The following is a 22,684-nucleotide window of genomic DNA, read 5'->3' as shown; positions in this document are numbered from 1 at the left end:
ATAGGCAAGAAATAATGTACAAAATGAAAAGATGTGACAAAATATTTGCAAAATATGTGAAAATTATAATTTTACATTTTTTATGTAGTCAATGAGGTTCATCTTTTTTTTTATTATTTTGGGATTGTGTGATACATGTAGTTAGGCCTTCTGTACCCAAAGATATAAAAACATCTTTCTATATTGTCTTTTAAGCAGTATTACAGTTTTATAGCATTTAAAATTTTAATCCAATTGTCATCTGTCATCATGAGTGTTGTGAGTGAGGGGTTTATCACACAACAGGAGGTGAATACGTTATTTAGGCTTCCTTTCACACAGCAGTAGCAATCCACTGCTTTGACTTCATTGCATTTCCTGGGCAACTTTCTGACAGATAATATCTGTTTCTGTACCTAACGTTGAAAAACAAAACCAAAAAAAGCACTACTTTTAAAACTTTTGCTCACCGTGTCCTGATGAATCTTCAAACTGAAAACTTCCCTTGGAAATCTGTTCCTGGGCTCTCCGTGTTTCCTGTGCCGGATCTCACAGGGCATCCTTTTCAGAAGACACCCATCTCTGCATCACTCTCTCCCAGTGTCACAAATTTCCTCTCTTTTTCCCCTCCCTGTTCTCTCATTCTCTGTTTTTCCCTCTCGCTCCCTTTCTTTCACCATCTGCAGTGTTGACCACCTTAGATATTTTTCGATCTGGTTGGTTTTCATAGGCTCCATGCCTCTTACATGTTTTGCAACAAGGTTTTATTTACCTAACGGTGAATTTCCAGAGTTGTAAAATATGTGCTAAACAGAAGATTTGGAGATTTTTAAGCATTTACAGCTGAGACTCAATTTGTGTTTCTTCCTTTTTATAACATAAACAATTTTAGAACATTAAAAATATCTTTTCAGGAAAGAGGAAAAAATCCATTCCTAATCATTTCATGTGTATACATTTTCCAGTATTTATCATCATAGGATAAATATTTGTATTTTGCTATTCACTTAAGAGCAGTTACCCATGTTTCTAGGTGGTTCTGTTAGAGGCAAGATAGCTGAGTGGGTAGAAGAGGAGCTGGATCATTGAATTTGGCTCTTTGCTTACAAAAGAACAGTCCTGGGCAACTTAACCTTTCCGTTCGTTTTCTCTTCATTGGATTGATAAAGTACCCTCCCCTATTTTTTTTTTTTTTAATTTGGTGAGGATTAAAATGCGGTAAGAGCTGGTGTGGTGGTGCGTGTATAGTTCTTGCAAGATGTGGTGGCTCATGCCTATAATCCCAGCGTCTCCAGAGGCTGAGGCAAGGAGGATCAGAAGTTTAAGACAAGCCTCAGCAACTTAGTGAGGCCCTGTCTCTAAGTAAATAAATAAATAAATAAAATAAAAAAGACCTGGGGATGTAGTTCACTGGTAAAGTAGGGTCTACACATGGAGAAATACAACCTCATAAATAAATAAATAAATTCCTAAATAAATAAACAAAGTGTGATAAGAAAGCACAGTCTCATAACCACACCTGTTTCAGCAAAGGAGTGCATCAGAAGGGCCGTATGTGCTAAATGTGTATGTGCGTGTTCTATGTTGTCAAAAAAAAAAAAAAGCACAAAGGAGAGGCACGTGGTTTAGCATTCAGTGGGGTGGACTCTTCCAGTTTCAACCTCAGTTCCTTTTGCAAGAAGAGCTCAGAACTGCCACAGGGAAACTAATCCCAAAGATGAGCCACCGGTGTGAAATCTTGGTCGGCTTTCTTCTGATTTTCAACTTTCCCAGCCCAGGTAAGTAAGTGGGTGTGTGGGTCTTCACAGTCACTGTGAGAAGCTTCTTTGGAGACCCTGAAATAGTATGGAAGTTTTCACAGCCTCACTTTCTGGTAGGGAGCCTGAAGACCTCAATGAGTGTCTCGCTTTTTTACAGGTTCAGTCTCTAAAGCCATCGAGATTGTCCGCAGTGACTTGGATCGAGAGATCAACCTGGACATCCCCAATTTTCAAATGAGAGATGCTATTGATGACATCCGATGGGACAAAGAAGGGATCATGGTTGCGCAATTCAGAAAAGGCAGGAAACCTTCCCGGCATAATGAAACCTACGAGATATTAGCAAATGGAACTCTGAAAATTAAACATCTGAAGGGATATTATAATAGTACCTACAACGTAGTTGTATATGATACAGATGGAAAAAGGGTGCTGGAACAATCATTTGATTTAAGGATTCTAGGTAAGTCTCCATTCTCTACATTTTTTTTTTTTTTTTCACTTTAACAGGGGTGCTGTTTAGCAAGTTGGGAACTAGTGATCGTGAAACGTCCCCAACCCTGGCCTCAGCCTCTGGGGTAGCGCTACGGGAAATCCAGTGCATCCCTCCTGCCCCAGTGGAGATTCCAGTCCTGTGAGTTGGGGCGGGGGGGGAGTAGGGTCTACACATGGAGAAATACAACCTCATCCGCCTACAGCCCTCTCTTTGGGTGGCTTTGAGGATGTGGAGCTAGGTAAAGAATCTGGATGAAGGTGGCATTAATTAGAAAGGGGACAGGTGGGCACAGGAAAACTGGCTGTGAGTGAGTGAGGTGTGGGCTGGGAAGGACAGGCTGCTTGGAGAGCCAATTTCAGGCGAGGGTACCCTGAAGAGTTTAGATAGCAGGAAAGGGCTGGAAATGATGGATTTAAGGACGAACAGCCTTTGTTTCCAATCTGCTCAATAGCACGGCAATTGAGGTGGAAGGTGATTTTTTGCTGATATGTGAAGAAAATACATATTGCCTGTCTCTGCATGTGCTGAGAGGGTAGGAGTGGTGGGTGATGTGGGAGGTGGGGAGACTGGCTGGAAAACTGCGGCTATAATCCTAGCAAGGTGCAGAGGGCTGCTGGGTGGTTCTTAACCTTGGTTACCCATGCAAATCAACAGGGACGCTGTTAGAAATGACCAGGGCTGGCGCCCCATCTTAGACCATGTATATCAGAATTTTTGGCCTGGGGCCCAGGCATCAGTAAGTGGTAATGTTCCCCAGGTGGTTCTGGTTAGTAGCCAAAGTTGGTAATCCCTGGCCTAGACTAAAGGATGGAATGAGAAGGGATGGTTATGCTGAGGGTCATGTGTGGGGATATAGGGGCAAGGGGGATTGGGTGAGAAGCAGAAGGAAGAAGAAGGGGGATTGAAACACCATTGAAGCTGGGAGGAAGCTGCTTCCGTGAGCAAACAAACAATTCTGTGCTTCACACAGGAAATGTCATCAACAGACACAGGGTCCCTTCCTCCTGCCTAGGGTCTCCGTTGGCCCCCAAACCTGGCAGCAGCAGCCCCCTCCCAGAGTTCAGATGCTGTTAACTCTCCTGAAAATGACCCCTTTCCACACCCTAGTTCTGCCAGCTTAACAGGAAAGAAACTTGGAGGAACGGGCCGAGACCAAGAATAGCCTCTGATCATGAGCTCTGGGGACTGTGGTGTCTTGCGTGCCACCAGCATGGCTCAGGTGTCCATGCTGGTACAATCACATTTGGGCCGTATTTAGAATCATGGTGATCATAATGGCTTCCAGGTGTCATGGGCTTGCTGACACAATCTTATTTAAAGCTCCCAAGAATCCTGACAGCTAGTAGTCATTATCCCCTTATTGTCTATAAGAAAACAGCCTCGGTCAGGAGGAATTTTGTTCAAGTTCTCGTTTCTTGACAGGAACAAAGTCAGGATTCAAACCCAGGGGTCCTGTTGGCAAGGACTGGTCCCTCCCTCCAACTCCCAATTTGGTCGAGAGATCAATATGCCATACAAGTTGCCCATTTATTTGTTTATTTTATTTATTCTAATTTGTTATACATGTCAGCAGAATGTGATTCGGTTCATATTACACAGAGAGAGCACAAATTTTCATGTTGGGGGGTTGTACACAAGTAGTCACACCATGTGTGTCTTCGTACATGCAAGTTGCCCATTTAACATGTAAAATTCAATAGCCTTACATACATTCGTAGAGCTCTACAACCATCATGACGGTCAACATTTTTGTTACCCTCCCCATAAAAAGCCTTGCACCCTTTAAAGACAGTTGCTTTACTGTGATGTTTGCACGTCAACTTTACACAGCGTCATTATTTGATTTGTGGTCCAACATCATTATATGTCCCACAGTTTTGGCAACTGTCTGTCTGGTCTGAGTCTGATTTTTCCCAATACGGTTTAATGTATGGGATTGAAAGTGTTTTGGATTTGGGCTTTTTTAATATTTTGGAATATTTGCATAGACATAACGAGATATTTGGGGGCTATGACCCAAGTCTAAATATGAAATTCATTTGTTTCATATACATTTTGTGCTCAGAGCCCAACGGTAATTTTATACAACATTTTAAATAATTTTGTGAATGAAACAAATTTTCGTGATATGGAATTTTCCCTCTTATGTCACCTTGTCATTGCTCAAAATGTTTTGGATTTTAGGGCATTTTGGATTTGAGGATTAGGGATGCTCCACCTGTAATAACTTCAAGGGATATTCAATGAGACCGTGTGTGAAAAGGTGCCCTAGACGGCCTGGGACGCTACCCCTGTATGCTCTGTGCTAACGCCAGGCCCCTCTCTTAGTTCCTCAATGCCTCTCGCAGCCTCAGTCATGGTACCCGCATCTACTTACTGAGGAGGCTGCTCCTGTTAGCTGAAGAGGCAGTGGAGGGCCCCATTCAAGCAGATATCAGCAGAGCAGAACTTAATCCTAGCAGCTCAGAATTAAGGAGTTCTCATCTATGAGCAGTACCTAACAATTTGCTGCTATTAACCAGGTCAGGCCATTTCCTAGAACCCTCTCTTACAGTGAGGACATGTACAAAAATTCACCACTCGAGGCTATTTGTTTTTTCAGACTTTGTGTTGTTGTTGTATTATTGTTGTTGTTGTTATTATTATTTTGATGGGGCTGGGGATTGAACCCAGGGCCTTGTGCCTGTGAGGCAAGCACCTTACCAACTGAGCTATATCCCAGCCCACATTCGAGGCTAATTGTGACTACATTGTTTACACTAGTACGATACTGTGTGGACTGAGAAGTCTCTGGCAGTTAGGAACTTAGTAACTATGTCAAGAATGCATCAAATGGTGGAGATGCACATTTATTGATGTTCAGGAAAGAAAGAATTTCATAATATAACTTCTACTGAGAGGGAAAAAGGCAGACTATAAAACCACATAATCCAGTTTTTTAAAAACTTGTAATTTGTTTTAATTAATTATATATGACAGTAGAATGCAATTATGAGCTTTGATATATTATACATAAATGGGTATGATTTCCTTCTTTTTCTTTTTTTTTAAACATTTTTTTTGTTGTCAGTTTTATTGAGGTACAATTAACATACAGTAAGATTTGCCAGCGTGTGTGTGTGTGTCTGTGTGTGTGTGTGTGTGTGTGTGTGGTACTGGGGATTGAACCCAGAGGCCTTGTGCATGCTAGGCAAGCACTCTACCAACTGAGCTATATCCCCATCCCTATAATTTCTTCTTTTTCTTTTTTGTTTTAATGAGAGAGAGAGAGAGAGAGAGAGAGAGAGAGAGAGAGAGAGAGAGAGAATTTTTTAATTTTTTTTTTTTTTTTTTAGTTTTCGGTGGACACAACATCTTTATTTTATTTGTATGTGGTGCTGAGGATCAAACCCAGCACCCTGCGCATGCCAAGCGAGCGCGCTACCGCTTGAGCCACATCCCCAGCCCCTCTTATTTTTCTGAATGTACATGTTATAGAATCACATTGGTCATGCAGTTCTATATATACATAAAGTAATAATGTCTGTTTTTTTCTATTATCTTTCCTATGCCTATACCCCTCCCCTCCCTTTACTCCTTTCCCCTCCCCTCACTTTCCTCTACCTAATCTAAGGTAACTCTATTGTTCTCTATTGCCCCCACCCCATTGTGGAATTAGCCTCCACATATAAGAGAAAACATTTGGCCTTTGGTTTTTTGGGATGGGCTTATTTCACTTAGCATGATATTCTCCAACTCCATCCATTTACCGGCAAATGCCATAATTTCATTCTTCTTTAAAGCTGGATAATATTCCATTGACTATATATACTACCATATTTTCTTTATCCATCCATCTATTGAAGGATATCTAGATTGGTTCCATAGTTTATGTATTGTGAATTGAGCTACTATAAACGTTGACATGACAGCATTACTATAGTATGCTGATTTTAAATCCTTTGGGTATAAACCCAGGAGTGGGATAATAATACAGTTTTAATTTTTAAAATATTATTGATATACATGTTCATGTATAGAAAATAGCTAGTAAAGATATACATCAAAATATTCAATGCCAGGCGCTGAGGTGCACACCTGTAATCCCAGCAACTCGGGAGGCTGAGGCAAGAGGATCAAGAGTTCAAAGCCAGCTTCAGTAACTTAGTGAGGCTTTAGGCAATTTAGTGAGACACTGTCTCAAAATAAAAAGGACTTGATAATCTTGTACCAAAAAAAGAAAAATAATAATAATTATTATTGACCATGGGTAGTTAAATTGCATGTAATTTTTTTTGTGTGTTTTAAACTATTTTATATTTTATCAGTTTTTACAATGATGGGATCTTACCAATTAGGAGACTCTAGATAGACACCTTGACCCCAGCCCTAGACTGCTACTCTAGAGCGTGGTGACGCGTCTCCACTTTCTTCATTCTGGGCTACACAGAATCTCGGGATAGGAAGAAATCATTTCTGCACGCCCATACATATTTGGTCAGCAATGAAATCTGACTGAGTTGGAAAGTATTTTCACCTGAAAGACAGAGAGGGAGGGAACTGTGAAGAAGTAAGCTGTCTCTCTGCATAATGAAGGGAGAGAAAATGAAAGGGAAGACTGGGTCAAGAGAGTCAAGGGCAAGGAAAAGAACAGAGGAGAAGAAAAGAGGTCACCCAGCTCGGGAGAGGAGGCCTGGGAGGAGCACCTGCCTTACCTAAGGCCACGGCTGGGCTGTTTTCTGAATCAGACCTTAAATATAATCACGTCAGAAAAGGAGAGGCAGGGATTTTTCTGGTTATGAACATAAGCACAGCTACCAATTATGTGCACCGGGATTTGTCGCATGTCATCGTTTTGTGACAGGTGGGGAACATTTTTTTTTTATCATTCTCTCAAAGTTGAGGTCCAGCAAGGCACAGAGAATGACCAAGCAGCTCTGGGCTGGGAAAGGGCAGAGCCAGGTCTCTGGTTTCCCAACTAGAGCCCTTCCTCTGTCAGCCTTGAGCTCCTTAGGCACCCATGGGCCCACCTGGCCCTCTGCTCCCAGGACCGCAGCAGGGGGAGGGGGTGCCTGGCCAGGATCCCAGGCCACAGGTTTACCTATTCCTCCAGGGCAGGGTCCCTGGCTGCTCTGGAAGGAAGGCAGGATGTGGTAACCTCTTAACTGTACTCCTGAACTTGAACTTGGGGTGGGGCAGGCTCCTTTTTTGATCTGCCATTTTTAAATGAGCACCCTAAAACCACTCATTGAAAGTCTCAGAGTCCAGGACTTCCCATCTGTCATGGGAAGAAAAACATCAGCCTCTCTGTCATAACGAAATGATGTATGTAAAGCTGTTTTAAGGTACAAAACAGTACAAAAACAATGACTATTATATGCTTTTAGACAGTATAATGTACCTACAAACTCACCAGAAGTTAAGTTTGTTCTGAATGCTCTACATAAATAACAAATTATTTTCAAAAATTGCTAGGGAATTCAAAAATTGTGCCCCTGTCTCAAACTGGCTCCATTCCCCACTGTCTAAATATTAAAATCAGAAAATTGACTAATATATTGGGATTTTTATTTATTTTTTAGAGATGGTCTCAACACCCAAGATCTCCTGGGATTGTCACAGCACAAATCTGACCTGTGAGGTAATAAAAGGAACTAACCCTGAATTAATTCTGTATCAAAATGGGAAACGGCTCACTCAAGGTCATCTGAAGGTCATTCGATATCAGTTGACCAACCTGAATGCAGCGTTCAAGTGCACGGCAAGCAACAGAGTCAGTGAGGAGTCCACCGTGACAGCCATACGCTGCTCAGGTACGTGGGGGCATCGGGCAGGGTGTCCCAGATTCACAAACACAGTCTGCCAGGCCTGTGGGCACAGTGGCAGGTGCCACTTCTGCCCAGGGCACAGGTGTCTGGGGTGGGAGACAGCTTTGGCTCAGGATGGGAAGTGACAGGTGTACCTTTCCCTCTTAGAAGCCTTCAAGGGAGCCCTCAGGAAGGGGTGTTCCATGTGACCCACCTCAGGAGACTTCCAGGGAGGGTGTGATTTGACCTCAGAGTGTCGAAATCATCCTCTTCCAGGAAAAAGACTTGCTGCATTGAAGAGGGAGAAGGAGAGGCAGAGACCACGGCATTGCAAACCCCCATTTCCCTGAGGGGCAAACTGACTTGCCCAAGACCTCTCTGCTCGTTAGTGACTGTGACGGTCAAGACTGTCAGATGGGTGGGTTCTTGGGCCTAGTTCCAGGCTTGCTTGCATGGGCTGTCGGGCTGCCGGAAAACAGGGCGTTCTGTGCTTCCTTTGGAGCCTTCTGAGAGACAGCAAGAGTGAGTGACGGAAACAAAAGCCACAGTCTTTTTATGACTTCATCTCATTTTTGATAGCCCCTCCCTTCTGCTGGACTTTATGCCTGAGCAGTAAGTCCAGCCCACACTCAGAGGGGACTGCGCAGAGGCAGAAATGCCAGGAGGCAGGGGTCACTGGAGGCCGACTACCAATGGTCGGTCAACCACAAGTTTAGACCAGTGTCACTCTGCCCCGTCGTGTGGGCCACCATCAGCCATTCTCTCCCATCCTCCACTTCAGGAGAGCCTTGGTTGGAGATGCTAGATTTAATAAGTAAAAATATGGCGTACTTCCAAACGTGGCCTACTTATGCTAAAAATTATTCATTGTTCATTTGAAATTCAAATCTGACTGACCTGTGTTTTGTCTGGCAGTCCCACCCTTCACACTTGTTTTAACTAGATCCCACCAGTGTGCATTAAGGAGGGCACAAGGCAGCCACACGCATGTCCCTTGTAGAAGGTGCAGAGCAGGAGCTGGTCCAGGAATGGCCACCTTGGGTGGAAGAGGAGGAATGGGCTGCCCTTAAAGACCCTAAAAGGGATTTGGACATTTTACTCTAAAAGGCCAAGGCTGAGAGGATCAGCGGCAGATGCTAACCATGTAGCTTGAATAAGGTCTACTGAAGACCCCGGGAGGAATTAGCACATTCGACACACAAGAAATACTCCATCCACAAACTCACGCACAGAGGAGGTGTAGGAGGGAGGTGTGGTTGCATGTAGAGAACCCGAGAACCTGGGGTTTTTGTTGTTGGTGTTGTTTAATTTTTTAAAACGTGTTCTTTTGAGTTACTCACGACAGTGGAGTGCATGATGCCATGGCATACATACATGGAGCATAACTTCCCATTCTTGTGGTTGGACATGATGTGGAGCTACCCTGCTCGTGTAGTCACATATGAACATAGGAAGGTCACGTCCGATTCATTCTTCTGCGAGGACCTGTTTTTAAATGATAAACCAAAGCTGCCTCTAGGGCAAGGTGGAATGTCCCTACAGCGAGCACTACCAGGTGCGGGGGGACCATTCTGGACAGACCTGAGCATAGAACTGTGGGAGGCACCATCTACATTCCCAAGTGTGCCTCAGTTAAGGGGACGAGCCTCCTGCCCACAGACTCAAAGAGAAAATGGCCGGTGTCTTTGTGGCCTACACATGTGTCCCCAGCTCACCCCAGGCCTGCCCTTCCCCACCTGGGTCAATCTTGAGCTAAGCTTCAGCTTAGCAGGAGACGGAGACCCCAAATTCTTTCCTTGGCCCAGTTTCAATGTTAGAGGATTCCGGCTGCTTATCTAGTGGACGCTCCTTCATAGGCAGAGCTCAGAGAGGTTGTGTAATTGGCAGGCAAAGAATGGATGAGAGAGAGACTGCAGGAAGGACAGCCAAGGATGAATAAACCAGCACAGTTTGAAGCCCTGCTCAGTTTGGTGTCTGAGCCTCTGGCGGGATCCCTGGGGCCCGTCCTGGGTCTGTGTGTAATAGTCTCTTCCTAGGATCTTTTGGCTGCAGAAGTGTTTTTGTGATGCTGGGCTTAGCTCCAGTTTGTTCTCCCAGCGTCCCCGTCCCCTGACCCCCCAACCCCAGCTGCTCCTCTTTAACTGCTATTGACTCACCAAGGGCAGATGGCCCAGCAGCCCTCCTTGGGAAACTGCTACCAAAAACACTAGTGCAAAGAGCACCAGTAAAAGCAAGACCTCACATTTGTGTGTTGTTTTACAGTTTATAAAGCACTTTTCCATCCATTATCTGATTGACTTCCAACAGCCACCCTGAGATGTAGGTCTCATTGTTTCCATTTTACAAAGAAGGAAGGAGGCTCCGAGAGGTGGAGTAACTTGCTAAAGGTCACACAGCTCTTGTCTAAAAGACCCGGACCAAACCCCGTTTCCCTGAACACTGAAGTCTTGGTTTTCCTTATTGTGTTACAGTGACTGAGGTTCTAGGAACTGAAAGTCCCTGCCACTGCTGTTGCGGTCTCAGTGAACTTCTCTCACGGGTCTGGGGAAAGTCTGGGAGGAGAGAGGGCTGGGTTGCATCAGTGAATTAATTTACCCTGAGTGTTTGGAAACTGCCAGATCAAGAGGGTAAGAAAGAATAGGCCCCAGAGGGAAGCCAGAGATGAAAGAGCAGGAAGACGGGCAGAGACAGCCAGAGACCAGAGGCTGCTTAGAGGAACCACTCAGAAATAGATACTGTGTGGCCTCAGGCAACTCATCCTCCCTCTCTGGACCTTATCTTTGAAACTCATCCTCCTTCCTTCCATAGAGATGACACTTAGATTATCTCTAAACTACTCTGGTCTAAAATTCTGTGATGCTCGGCTGGGGAAGTGGCTCCGTGGGCAGATTGCTTGCCTAGCTTGTTGTGAAACCCCAGCCTCACCAAGACAAATAAAAATTTTAAAAAAATGAGTAAAATGTCATGATGCTCTCCTCGGCGAGTGGGCAGGGATGGACAGGCCTCGGGGCATGAACAACCAGGGAGTTCTAGTCTCAAGTTTCCCAAGGGACTCCAGAGGCCACTTACCCCTTGGCCTCTTTCAGGCATGGACCCAATTCGCCACCCTCCTTAAGCTTGGCCCTTTGTGACCTTGAATGGTACCATCAAGCTCTTCTTTCAAGTGGGAAGCTGGGGTCCTTAGCCTAAAGCAATGAAATGGGCTGCCCAGGACCCCTCCCCACCGAATCCCCTGTCTCTTCTCTTTCAGGGGAAGGTCTGAACAGCTATCTCGTCGCTGGTGCCTGTGCGGGAGGCCTCCTCCTGTTCTTTGTGGCGCTGCTCATTTTCTATGTCAGCAAGAGGAAAAAGCAGAACAGCAGGCGCGACGGTGAGCTCCCCCTCTTTTGTGTCACCCCAGGCCGCTGCAAAATCCCCACGGAGTCATCTCAAGGGGATGGCACCTTGGGTCCTCAAAGAAAAGAAGGAGATGGTTTCAGAACGTCAGGACGGGAACCAGAAGCTAGAACTTGTTCCATTTTGTGGTTAGCTTGAATTCTGAAAAAAAAAAAAGCATTCTTGGGGCCCACCGTGAGGGAGTTTGAGGAGCTACATCCTGGCTGGTCTCCTCGGAACCCCCGCTTGAGGCTGAGTGTGTCTGAGGCTGGCGCAGAGAGATGCCAAAGGGCCTCACAGCTCCAGGTGGGTAGAAAGATTCGTTCGAAAATACCTTGTCCATCTGCAGACCTTGAGTGGCCCAGAGCCTGGTCAATACCAAGCTCCTGGGAACTAGGTAACTGGGGGTGTGGCTCATGCAGCGCTCTTGCCTTTGGGCTAGGCCCTGGGTTCCCTCCCCAGCACTACAAACAAACAACCCCCCCCAAACAGGTCTCTGTACCCCCTTTTCTAACTGACTGTTCAGGAGGGATGCATTAGGGATGGGGGTGCCGTTTCCTTGGGTCAGTCCTGTCTCGCAACCCACCAATCATGAAAAAGTCATGCTCATGAGTGGAGAGCCAGACCACCTAAGGCAGATCACATCAGGGAGGGACAGACCAGGTGTCGCCGTAGGTGCAGGGTTGGGGTATCAGCCACCAGTTGGGCATGCAGCTGTGCAGGCAAGCCATGGTGTCCTGTGTCATCTCTGGTTCATAACAGGACTGCGGCCCCTCACCAGGCGTCTCTTCCTAGAGCTTGCCAGGCCACGCCCACTAGCAACTTCCCGCACAGCCCGGCGGGGGACCTGGTGTGCAGCCACCCGGGATCCTCAGGCCCTGCACCCTTTGGCGTTGACGCCTTACTTCAGACTTCTTTCCACAGTTCTCCCTCAGCCACCCCTTCAGGTGGCCACCCCTGGCCCCATGTCTCACTATACTTCCCTAAGGAGCTGGGCATGCCTTTCTAAATTTAAAACAGTCCCTTGGTGAGTCCCCCAGGTGCCGTGGCTTCCCCAGCTCTGTGCCTTGCTCAGCCTGTCTTCCCTACAAAGGTCCTTTCTTATCACCAATGGTCAACGACGCTCTCTTCCAAGGCATACCTCCCAGGTCTCCCCAAGACGGGGCAGCCCTTGATCTCACCAGGCTGAAGTGGCCCACCTGATAATTAGCTCATGTTGACAAAGAAACTGACCTCCAGGCTTTGCACTCCCCCTCCCACCCAGCCTCCAGTGGCCTCGGGAGAGAAACACCAGCACAGGTGACAGTCTCACCCCCATCAGGGAGGCTGCATTCTTTGCCTCAAGCTCTGTGACCAGGAAGCCGAGTCAGGATCAGGGGGAGGCAAGGAGCCCAAGGGCACAACCTTTAAGGAGGCCCTCGCCTTCCTCTTGCAATGCCCTGGAAGTGGGCACCTCCTTAAATCCCACACCCTTTGTCTCACCTCAGCCCCAAGCCTGGGTGAGTAACAAGGAGATGCAGGTGAAGGAAAGGGCCGATGAGCCGGGAAGAACTCCTGGGAGCAGGTGTGGACGTTACTGGAGTGGACATGCTGGGGACCGGCGTGCTCTGACCAGGCAGGTTGTGCAGAGCCACAGCTGATTTGTCCATCTGAGCCTGCCCAAGAGCTAAGCCAATAGGCCATGCCCTACTCCTCACCCTGCGACTGTGGCTCTTGGGACCTCTCTGGTGGCCCTGTGCAGTCCTGAGACTGGTATTGTGATTTGCTGTCCTCACTTTGTCTTACGTGATTTTAGACTTCCTGAGGACAGTGTGTCTGAGTCATGATTGCCACTTAGTAATGGTGCCTAACACCCAGGAGGTCAGCAATCCGTGTAGGAGGAGCCTATGAATGAGAAGCAGGACAAACACCAATAACAAATGGCAGCCTAAGCTTGCCACCTGGGGTGAAGCAGGGCAGCTCACTGCTCCATATCCACCTCTCTGCATCCTCCCGAGCACAACTTCAGCTACCTCTGGGCACCAAAGATGGCAGACAGGATGCATTCTGGGCCTTTCTGGGCCCTTCTGTCTAGGCGCTTAGAGCACCCAGGCCATACAGACGTCAAAACCACATTATCTGACTTTGAGCCTTCATGTTCAAAGCCGCCTGATGTTTGTGTTTCCAGCAGTCGGAGGAGGCTGACTGGATTGGCATCATCTTGCCTGAACTTACAGGTGATGCTCAGAGGGACTGTGCTTCCCAAGCCACAGCACCATAAAGGTGCAAGAGATCGCTAATTTACCCCAGGGGGGATCTACTCCGGCCTGCCTCTGCAGCCTGCGAGGCTGGTCTTGTATGTGGGACTGGAATACCTAACTCCTAGCCTGGAGGCCAGAGGGGGCCAGCAGAGCCCCCTCTGTGTATGACAGCGAGGCAGCCTCACAGATTTCCTTTGTGACTTGAAAGCAGTACAGGGAAAACTACTATATTCTGATTAGTCCTGGGCTGTCTTCACGGGCTAAAGTCTCACAAAGCAGAAAGATCCCAAAAGGGTGAGGGAAGAAGAATCTTTCCCTCCTTGGCCCAAGAGGATGGGTCTTGTGCACAAATTTCCAAGGAACCAGTCAATTTCTGAGGACTAAAAAGCCCCTTGTGTGTGCTCCAACCTGTCGCCAGAGTGTAGGTTGCCTGACAACAGACTCAGCAGAAGCACATCCACACAGAGACCCGTCAGGAGGAATGTAGCTCCTCTGAGCCGACTCAGATTCCCTGACAACAGACTCTGATCACGAGGTTTGCTCTCAGGACCCAGTGTCTAGGATGGTCTGGCACCGAGGCCGACCTGGGTTTGAGTGCTGTCTGTTGTCTGGCGCGAGCACCAAGCTCTCCCTGCTAGGTGTCTTCCCCGCTCTGGGTCCCTGGATTCTTGCAAAGCCCTGGGGTCTCCCTCCAGCTTGGTTAGCATTTCTCCTTCCCCAACAAGACTGAGAGTTCTTGGAGCCTAGGGACAGCTCTGTCCCTGCCTCCTCTTGGCTTTCTCCAAAGCCTTGCCCCTCCAAGGCGCTCCATAGTTCCCCGGATCACCTCTGGCCAGAATAAGCCCTTGAGCGATTTTTGTCATTGCAGATGAGGAGCTGGAGGTAAAAGCTCACAGAACCACCTCTGAGGACAGGAGCCCAAAGCCCAGCCAGATCTCCACCTCACCTCCTCCAAATCCAGCAGTTGCCCAACCTCCGCCACCACCTGGTCATCGTATCCAGACACCTGGTCCTCGTCCCTTGCCTCCCGGCCATCGTGTCCAGCACCAGCCACAGAAGAGGGCCCCCCCATCGGGCACACAGGTCCGCCAGCAGAGAGGCCCTCCCCTCCCCAGACCTCGAGTGCAGCCAAAACCCCCCCGTGGAGCGGCAGAGAATTCACCGTCCCCTTCCTCTAATTAAAACTGTCCTTTCCAATAAAAAGGCTCTTTGGAGTTCTCAGCTCCAGGTGTGCAGGTCCACTTTTCCATCAAACGTTGGCTACATGTAAGACTTTGTCGCCTCCCCGGGCTTGCAGGCCACGGTCCTGCTGGCACTTTGTGACTCAGTCATGTGGTTGAAGATCCGTGGCCTCTTCACAGATCTCTGTCACCAAGAAGAGAGAAACAATGGGAGTGTGATGGCGAGGATGATTCATGACAGCGCACAAGACTCTTGGCAATCTCGTCTCCCTCTCAGATCCCGTGCAGATCCCACATGCCCGGGGGTTGCTTGGGCTTGTGTCCCCTACAGGCCTCCCATCTGCTCGAAGGACTTTCAGCTTTCTCATGTGTCCTGGTGGACACTTGCTCCCCATCCTTGGGAAGGAGTGAAATCACAGCTTAGCTTTGACCCTGGGGTCTGCCCACTGAAGGACACAGCTGGGTGTTACTCGGAGGAAGCTGCAGGATGAGAAAAGAGCCTCGTTGGAGTGGCATCACCCGAGCCACCTGAATCCCCACGAGAGTGGCCAGAACATTCTCCCCTGCCCCTCCCCAGGTCTCAGAAGCAAAGCTGGGTCCTGACAATCTACGTGGCGACCTGTGAATCAACACCTCTAAGCACGAACTTCAACGTGAGTCACCAGAAAGCTGAAGTGTTTGGGTCTCACTTTCCTGAGCGGTCACTAGTGGTCTGGATGATCTGCGGGGTCATCCTTGAAAAGAGGAATCCAGGAATATCCGAGGCACTGTGAGCTCATCAGACAACACACACGAGGGCCGGCTGAGACAACCAATCCTGAGTCTCACAAATGACCAGTAAGAAGACAGAGGCCATCCCCAGCCGGCTGACTGCTAGCTGTACTTTGGAAGAAGTGGGGAGATAAAGAAGAGTTTTCGGTTGCAGTTCTAAAGCAATAGGCTGCGAGGACTCCTGCTTTGAAGTGTCAGTGCCAGCCTTGTGGTGCCGTCTGCCCACCTTCTCCTGCGCTCCTCGAACCTGTTAAGCCTTGTTAACTCTGGCAGGAAGCTCTGGGGGCAGACCACAAAGACGAAGTATATTCAGGACTTCCTGTGAGAGCTCACTGAGAGTTGAAATGCTATTTTCCTCTGAATCTGGGCATCTACTGTTTCAGAACCCAGAGTTAATTATAAAGGGCAGTGATGAATTGAACGCCAGAGGCTCCCGAGACCCAAACACACAATCCAGTTGGGTAACACTCTTTACAGCGTCTGTGGGAGGAGTATGCGGGTCCTGGCGCTGCCTCTGTCTCAGTCTTCTTCTGTTTTTGGCGCCAGGGATTGAACCCATGACCCAGGAGCACTTTGCCACTAAGCTATATCCCTCGCCCTTTTTTTTATTTATTGACTTTTTAAATTTTGAGACAGGGTCTCACGGAGGCTAAGGGTCTCACTGAGTGGCTGAGGCTGGCCTCGAACTTGCGATCCTCCTGCTTCAGCCTCCCTAGTAGCTGGGATTACAGGGGTACACTTCTGTACCTGGCCTGTCTCAATCCTCATTGCAGTCCTGAGTGATTTATTCCACTGGCCGTCCTGGTAGAATAGCTCCTATCCTTCCCTTTACAAAGCCTTCCCTGGCCTCCAGCCCTATACCCTGCCTTTCTTCTATAGCTACCTGGGGTGACATGCAGTAACAGAACATATACAGCCTGTAACTCTTCAGTCCTTCACCATTCATTCATTCAACAGTTGCTGAGCTTCTACTATGCATCAGGCCCCGTGCTAGGCTGCTTGAGGGACACAGAGGTATACACTTACATCTCTGCTTTCAGGAATGTCACATGAAGTTGGGGGCAAATGTAACAGTGTGATAAATAAAGGTCAGAGACAAGCTCAGGAGCCCAGAGAAAGCCTTTTAGTCTAGACTTTTAGTAGGACTGGGTGACACACACAGGGCTTCCTAGAGAGGGTGACATTTGAGTCGAGTTGTGCTAGATTAGTGGAGCTGGTGAAGCCGAGGGCAAGACTGTCCACGCACAGGCAAGGCTTATGTTGCCTACCTGTTCGCACAAGTATGTTGCTCCTCCTTCAGCTACTGTGCTTCATCCATTTGAAGGCATCATTGCTTTTAAGTGGCATATACATCACGCAAAGGAAAAACACTCTCGGTTCCACTATAGCAAGTGCTAAGGTACAATCAGAGTTATAGGCACAACTCTGTTACTGAGATGTGAAAACATGAAAAGAGCACATTTTAGAATGAATGAAATACACAGTTCATAAGCTTTTTGAGAACAGTGACTGTCGCCCAACTTGGCCGCAGCGCCATATTGAAAGTATCCCGAGCCACCAGTCCTGAGGAGAGGAAGGGAAGGGAATGTACGGCGGCGTCTACAGTAGACACACTCCTGCCCTGCTGGAGTCTCCACTGAGGGGCAGGAAACAGGCCTGGCCTGAGCTTTGTGCTGCCTCCATTCACCTGTTTGACATTGTACAACTGCCACTGTCCCTGACCCAGAGCCTGAGCCTTCTGACAACTGGTTAGCCCAGCTGCCTAAGATCAGCTTGTGAAGCTTGAGGGAAAAAACACCCAGATGATTCAAGTAGGTTAGGTAGGAGACCAAGCACCTGGGGTTTTTTGATTGTTTGTTTGTTTGTATTATGTGGCTCTGAGAACCCAACCTGAACCTGCCCCACCACAGAGCCACACCCCGGTCCAACATCTGTATTTCTTTTAAAAATAATCTCAACAGGCATTCAGGTTGGAGAACCGCAGGTCGACTGGCCCTCAAATTATTAATTATCAATGATTGTTCAAAACAATGATTTTATAGAGAATGCATTATTATGAGAAAAACAAACAGTTAATAGCACACTTAACTGATTCTTAGAAAATCTCTGATACAAGGAAGCCGGCCATGTTGGGAAAAAGTATTCACATAATTTATAGGAATGGAACATCCTATGGGGTCACGTGAAGATAGAATACATGGTTTGGGGGACAGCCTCCCTACTATCCCCCCAAATCACAGTCTCCTCCTAGCTGTTGGACCAGCTTAGCTTCAAGGGGGGTCCCAGCTGCAAGCTGGTGGCTTCATGTCAGTCCTGTCCATCTTCTGTCACTCAATCTCCAGTGTCGGGCTCAGGACTCACCTGCTCACTGGACTTCTGTCACTCTAAGTGCACCAGGGTTGCCACCTCAGGGCCATTACGCATGCTGTTCCCACTGCCTGTTCTTTTCACCTGTCCCTTCACCAGTCCTCTCTCTTCTCTCCAGACAGTCACAGGTCATCTTTGGAAAGACCTTTGTTGACTCCTAAATTCCACCGTAGCGGGATTCTTGTGAGACCTTCTCATTCCGTGTCTGGTTCTGTGGTCCTCAAGTTCTGACCCACAGACCCTGGAGCCAAAGAGTTCCGAGTCTCTCGCTGACATTGTCAGCTCTGAAAAGTTAATTCAGCCTCCGTGAATACATGGTTTCCTGGTGGATGGAACCAGGAGAACACCTCACAGAGTTATTCTGAATGGGAACCAACGTCTGTAAACGTAACTAGTGTGTCCCTGTGTACTGACTAGATCTGAAAACTTGATTGTTATTTCAAGAAGGAATGTCCTACAGACATAAATGCTTCAGTTATTGGGAAAACAGATAGCCTGTTATAAATTAATAAGTAAATACTCCCTAAAGTGGCTTAGTCTTCTCTTGAGTTTGATTCATCTGAATCCGTTTCCTAACATTGATCACCTGGGACCTGGGGGAAAGTCCTACACCTGAATTAAAAGCTAGAGACCGGATCTGGAGACCACCTCACAGAGCTGAGACTGAGCCACCAGCCTGCTGTTACTTCCCTGTGCCTTAAACGGGATGGTCCTGATATCGTATCTGGACTTCGCCCTACAGTTTATTCCTGGCAACCCAGAGCTAGGGGCAAGGGCAGATTCTCAATAGCAGAACTAGATCCATCCGCTGATCAGAGATGGCCTAAGAGAAGTACTCACAGCTAGTGTTTAGGGGTGGACCATTCAACCTTCAGAGAGCCAAGCAAATAGTCGACCAGGCCCAGAGGGCCAAAATCAACGGGCGCAGCAGGGTCCCATCACAGTGACGGGGTACCTACATTACACAGCGTTGCCAACAGGACAGGGGAAGGGGTAATAGTAGACAGGGAAATTTCAGTTACAGATAGCAACTTCACTAATGCCTCAGGCTTTACTCTTCACGGAAACCCTTAAACATTACTTTAAACTTAATAAAAACAAGACATAAACCACAAGGACCGAGGTCAGGGGAAGAAACAATAGCAGGATCTCAGAAGTCGAATCAATCCCAAGGCAGCAATGAGGAAAGTCAAGGTGCAAACTAATTCATCCCTTAAATCCACAAAGGCATAGGTCTTGGTGGCACTGGGTACGTCTAGATGCAGGAGTAAGGTGGAGCGGCACTGGAAGGACAGGTGAAAGTTCTGTCTCAGAGGTAATTAGACCCCAGGTTCTCTTCCCTGTGCCATGAACATCATCACTGTCCAGCAGGAACCTGGGGTTTATGCTCTGGGGATGGTAGATGGACAGTCTCCGAATGGTGGGTGCCATGCATGGTTGACAGCAGGGGAGGACATTCAACACAGAGGGATTCAGTAAAATTTTCCGTTAAATATTGGGACTGAGCTGGCAAATATCAGGCAGAATGTTCATGCTATGTTTCAGGCAGGATATTAGAAAATACTTGCTCTAAAAAATCTTATCAGCTCAGTAGAGGAGACCTAATAACACTGACATCAAGGGTTTCCCAGTAAAACCACCCAGCTATGTGGCCCTGGAGTGAATCCTGCAATTGCTGAGCTCCTCTGACTCATGGGGAGATTTCAGTCTTTTTGGATCCCTTCTTAAATAGGAGCAGATAGTCAAAGATCTCCATGGAAATGGGGAATGCCTCCAACATGAAAGATAGGGATTCAACAAACAAGCAGAAACATTGGAAGCAAGAGAGAAAAGTTCAAACAGCAAATTACCCTTCATATGCTCCAAAGCATGTGAAAACATTGCATCCACAAAAAAAAAAAAAAAAAAAAAAAGAACAGAGCGTTATAAAAAGCATATTCAAAGAATACAGAGGGCTTTTGGAAATAACAAATATAATAGCAGCACAAGTCCATTAGGTTCAAAATCTGAGCGGCGTTTTAGAATGAGAAGGTTGGGAAAAGAAAGGAATTTATTGTCCATGAGATGATTTCAGAATCACAAAGGACAGCTTCCAGATTAAGAGAGTCCACTAAGGACTTCTGATTTCTAGTTCAACATGTAAGAAGTCACCAACAGCAACTAAAAAGCTGAGCGAATTGAAAAATCAGCAAATCTAAGATCCATCAGAGAGGTGGAATCACAAGGCCAACCACTGGGCCCCAACTGAAGAGAATGACAAGAAATTGCCAAAACACCAGGCTTGCCCAGGCAGGGGACGCTGCGGGAACCAGTCGAGGTGGAAGACTTGAAGAGCTTGCGAGGCTCAACATGGTCAAGCTTGAGAGACACTGGAGGACCCCAGACTCCTGTGAATTTTACCTCCATGAGTTCAAACAGGTTCTCGCAGTGATTTTGGAGAGAAATGTTCTCATGCTTCTGGAAGGAGGAAGGGAAGAGTAGTTATTACTCTGTTTTTCCTAACAAGATCTCCCCACAGGAGAAGCTATTAAACCAGATCCATTGCTGGTTTCATCAGAGCCTAACTGGACTCGGGGAAAGGCAATACCCACTTTTGGTCCACCCTAGTCATCTTCCCCCACTGAAAGGGGGCACAGAAAAAGTGAGACACACACATGGAGTTCCCAGTGCAGAGTTATGGCTCGCTATAAGACGGATAACTTTGATAGTCCTGTGGGATGCTTCCCCTTCTCCTACAATGTACCACATCCCTAAAGGCCTATTTCCAGCAGTCCCTTTTACCCAGGACATCACATGTAGCGAATGAGAAAAAATGACAAGACTTACTAAAAAGCAAGAACCAAACAAAACCCAGCTGAAAGACACAGAGCAGACATGGGAGCCAGACTCGGATCTGGTAGGGATGAAGGGATCATCTACTCAGGAATTTAAAACAACTACGATGAAGAGGCCAAGGGCTCCAATGGATAAAGTAGACAGAAGGCAAGAACAGGTAGGCCGTGGAAAGCAGAGAAGTAGAAATTCTAAGACAAAAATCAAAAGAAATGCTAGATTTAAAAAAAAAAGTAACAGAAATGAAGAATGTCTTTGATGGGTTTATTGGAAATAGCTAAGAAAGAGTCTCTGAGCTTGGGAATATCTTGATGGAAGCTAACAAAAGTGAAAAACAAAGAGAAAAAAAAAAACTAAACAAAAAAGCCCAGCACAGGATATAAATGAATTGCACAACAAATATAAAACATTAGACTTACCCAGAATGGGAATTTTAGAAAGAGAAGGAAGAGAGAAAGAAATAGAGGAAATATTTGGAATGATAATGATCTGTGAATTTCCCCAAATTAATGTTAGATACTGAATCATAGATCCAGGGGAAGCTCAGAGACCATCAACCACTATAAAAGTAAAACAAAAACAAAACCCCCCAAAACACAGCTAGGTTTATTATTTCAAAGTAAGAAAAATCAAAGATAAAGGTAAAAATAGCCTGAAAAAAGGCTGAAAGAAAAAAAAATTACCTATAGAGAAACAAAGAGAAAATCTGCAAAGAGAATGTGGAGTGAAATATTCAGTGTTGAGAGAGAGAGAAGAAATAAGCACCAACCTAAAATTCTATACCCTGAAGAAGTATTTTTAAAAGCAAAGTAGAAATAAAGTCTTTCTTAGACAGACAAAACTTGGCAGACTTTATTGCCAATAGACCTGCCATACAAAAAAGGTTAAAAGAAATCTTTTAGAGAAAAGAAAAATGATAAGATCAGAAACTTGGATCTATATAAATAAATGAATAGAAGCTGGGTGCAGTGATGAACACCTGTAATACAGCCCCTTGGTGGGCTGAGACGGGAGGATCACAAGTTCAAGTCCAGCCTGGACAACATAGAGATACTTTGTCCACCGCCCCCCCCCCACCAAATAATAAAACAAAAACGAAAAGAAGAAAGTTGGAGAATAAATAAGTGAAGCTAAAGCTTTTCTTTTTTATTCTGAATTGTTCTAATAGATAGCAGTTCAAAATAATGGCAAAAAGATTAACGATTTTATGTTCATATATATGTGTATGCACACACATATGCTTATGTATATGTGAACTGAGAGAAAGCAGTACAGGTGATGGGAGGGAGGAATTAGAATTCGTTATTACAAGGAACTCACATTCTCACCAAGTAGTATGATGTTATTTGAAAATGGATTTGGATTGATTTGTTGTAAATACATATCGCAAATACTGAGGCAATCACACACACACACACACACACACACACACACACACACTCGAAGAAGTAGTATAACTACTTGTTATGTGTCAAAGGTCACATAAAATGTTCAGTTAAAACTACAATAAAAGGTGAAAAAGAGACAAAAAGAATAAAAAATAAGAAAAACAAATAGAAAATAGTAACAAATACAGTAGTTGTTAATCCAACTGTATCAATAATTACCCTGAATATCCATGGTTTTAATGGACCAATTAAAAGACAAAGACTGCCAGGTGCGCACACCTGTGATTACACAGCTCGGAAGGTGGAGGCAGGAGGATCCCAAGTTCAAAGCCAGCCTCAGCAATTTAGTGAGGCCCTAAGTTACCCAAGGAAACCCTGTCTCTAAATACAATATATATATATTTTTAAAAGGGCTAGGGATGTGGCTCAGTGGTTAAGCACCCTTGGATTCAATTCCTGGTGCAAAGCGGCGGGGGGGTGGGGGGGACAAGACAAAGATTGTCAGAGAT

General features: G+C 46.4%; 1 protein-coding gene across 1 annotated transcript; it reads left to right on the top strand.

Annotated features, from left to right (window-relative positions):
• The first annotated feature begins 1,696 nt into the window (after positions 1-1,696).
• On the top strand, positions 1,697-14,868 carry Cd2 (CD2 molecule). Its single transcript, XM_076862421.1, has 5 exons — positions 1,697-1,757; positions 1,897-2,202; positions 7,797-8,027; positions 11,272-11,391; positions 14,505-14,868. The coding sequence occupies exons 1-5, from the start codon at positions 1,697-1,699 to the stop codon at positions 14,816-14,818; spliced, it is 1,032 nt and encodes a 343-aa protein (XP_076718536.1). The 3' UTR covers positions 14,819-14,868.
• The last annotated feature ends 7,816 nt before the right edge of the window (positions 14,869-22,684 follow it).

The sequence above is a fragment of the Callospermophilus lateralis genome, chromosome 7 (assembly GCF_048772815.1).
Source record: "Callospermophilus lateralis isolate mCalLat2 chromosome 7, mCalLat2.hap1, whole genome shotgun sequence".
NCBI lineage: Eukaryota > Metazoa > Chordata > Mammalia > Rodentia > Sciuridae > Callospermophilus > Callospermophilus lateralis.
The sequence above is the reverse complement of the archived record's forward strand: the minus strand, read 5'-3'. Positions and strand labels throughout refer to the sequence as shown.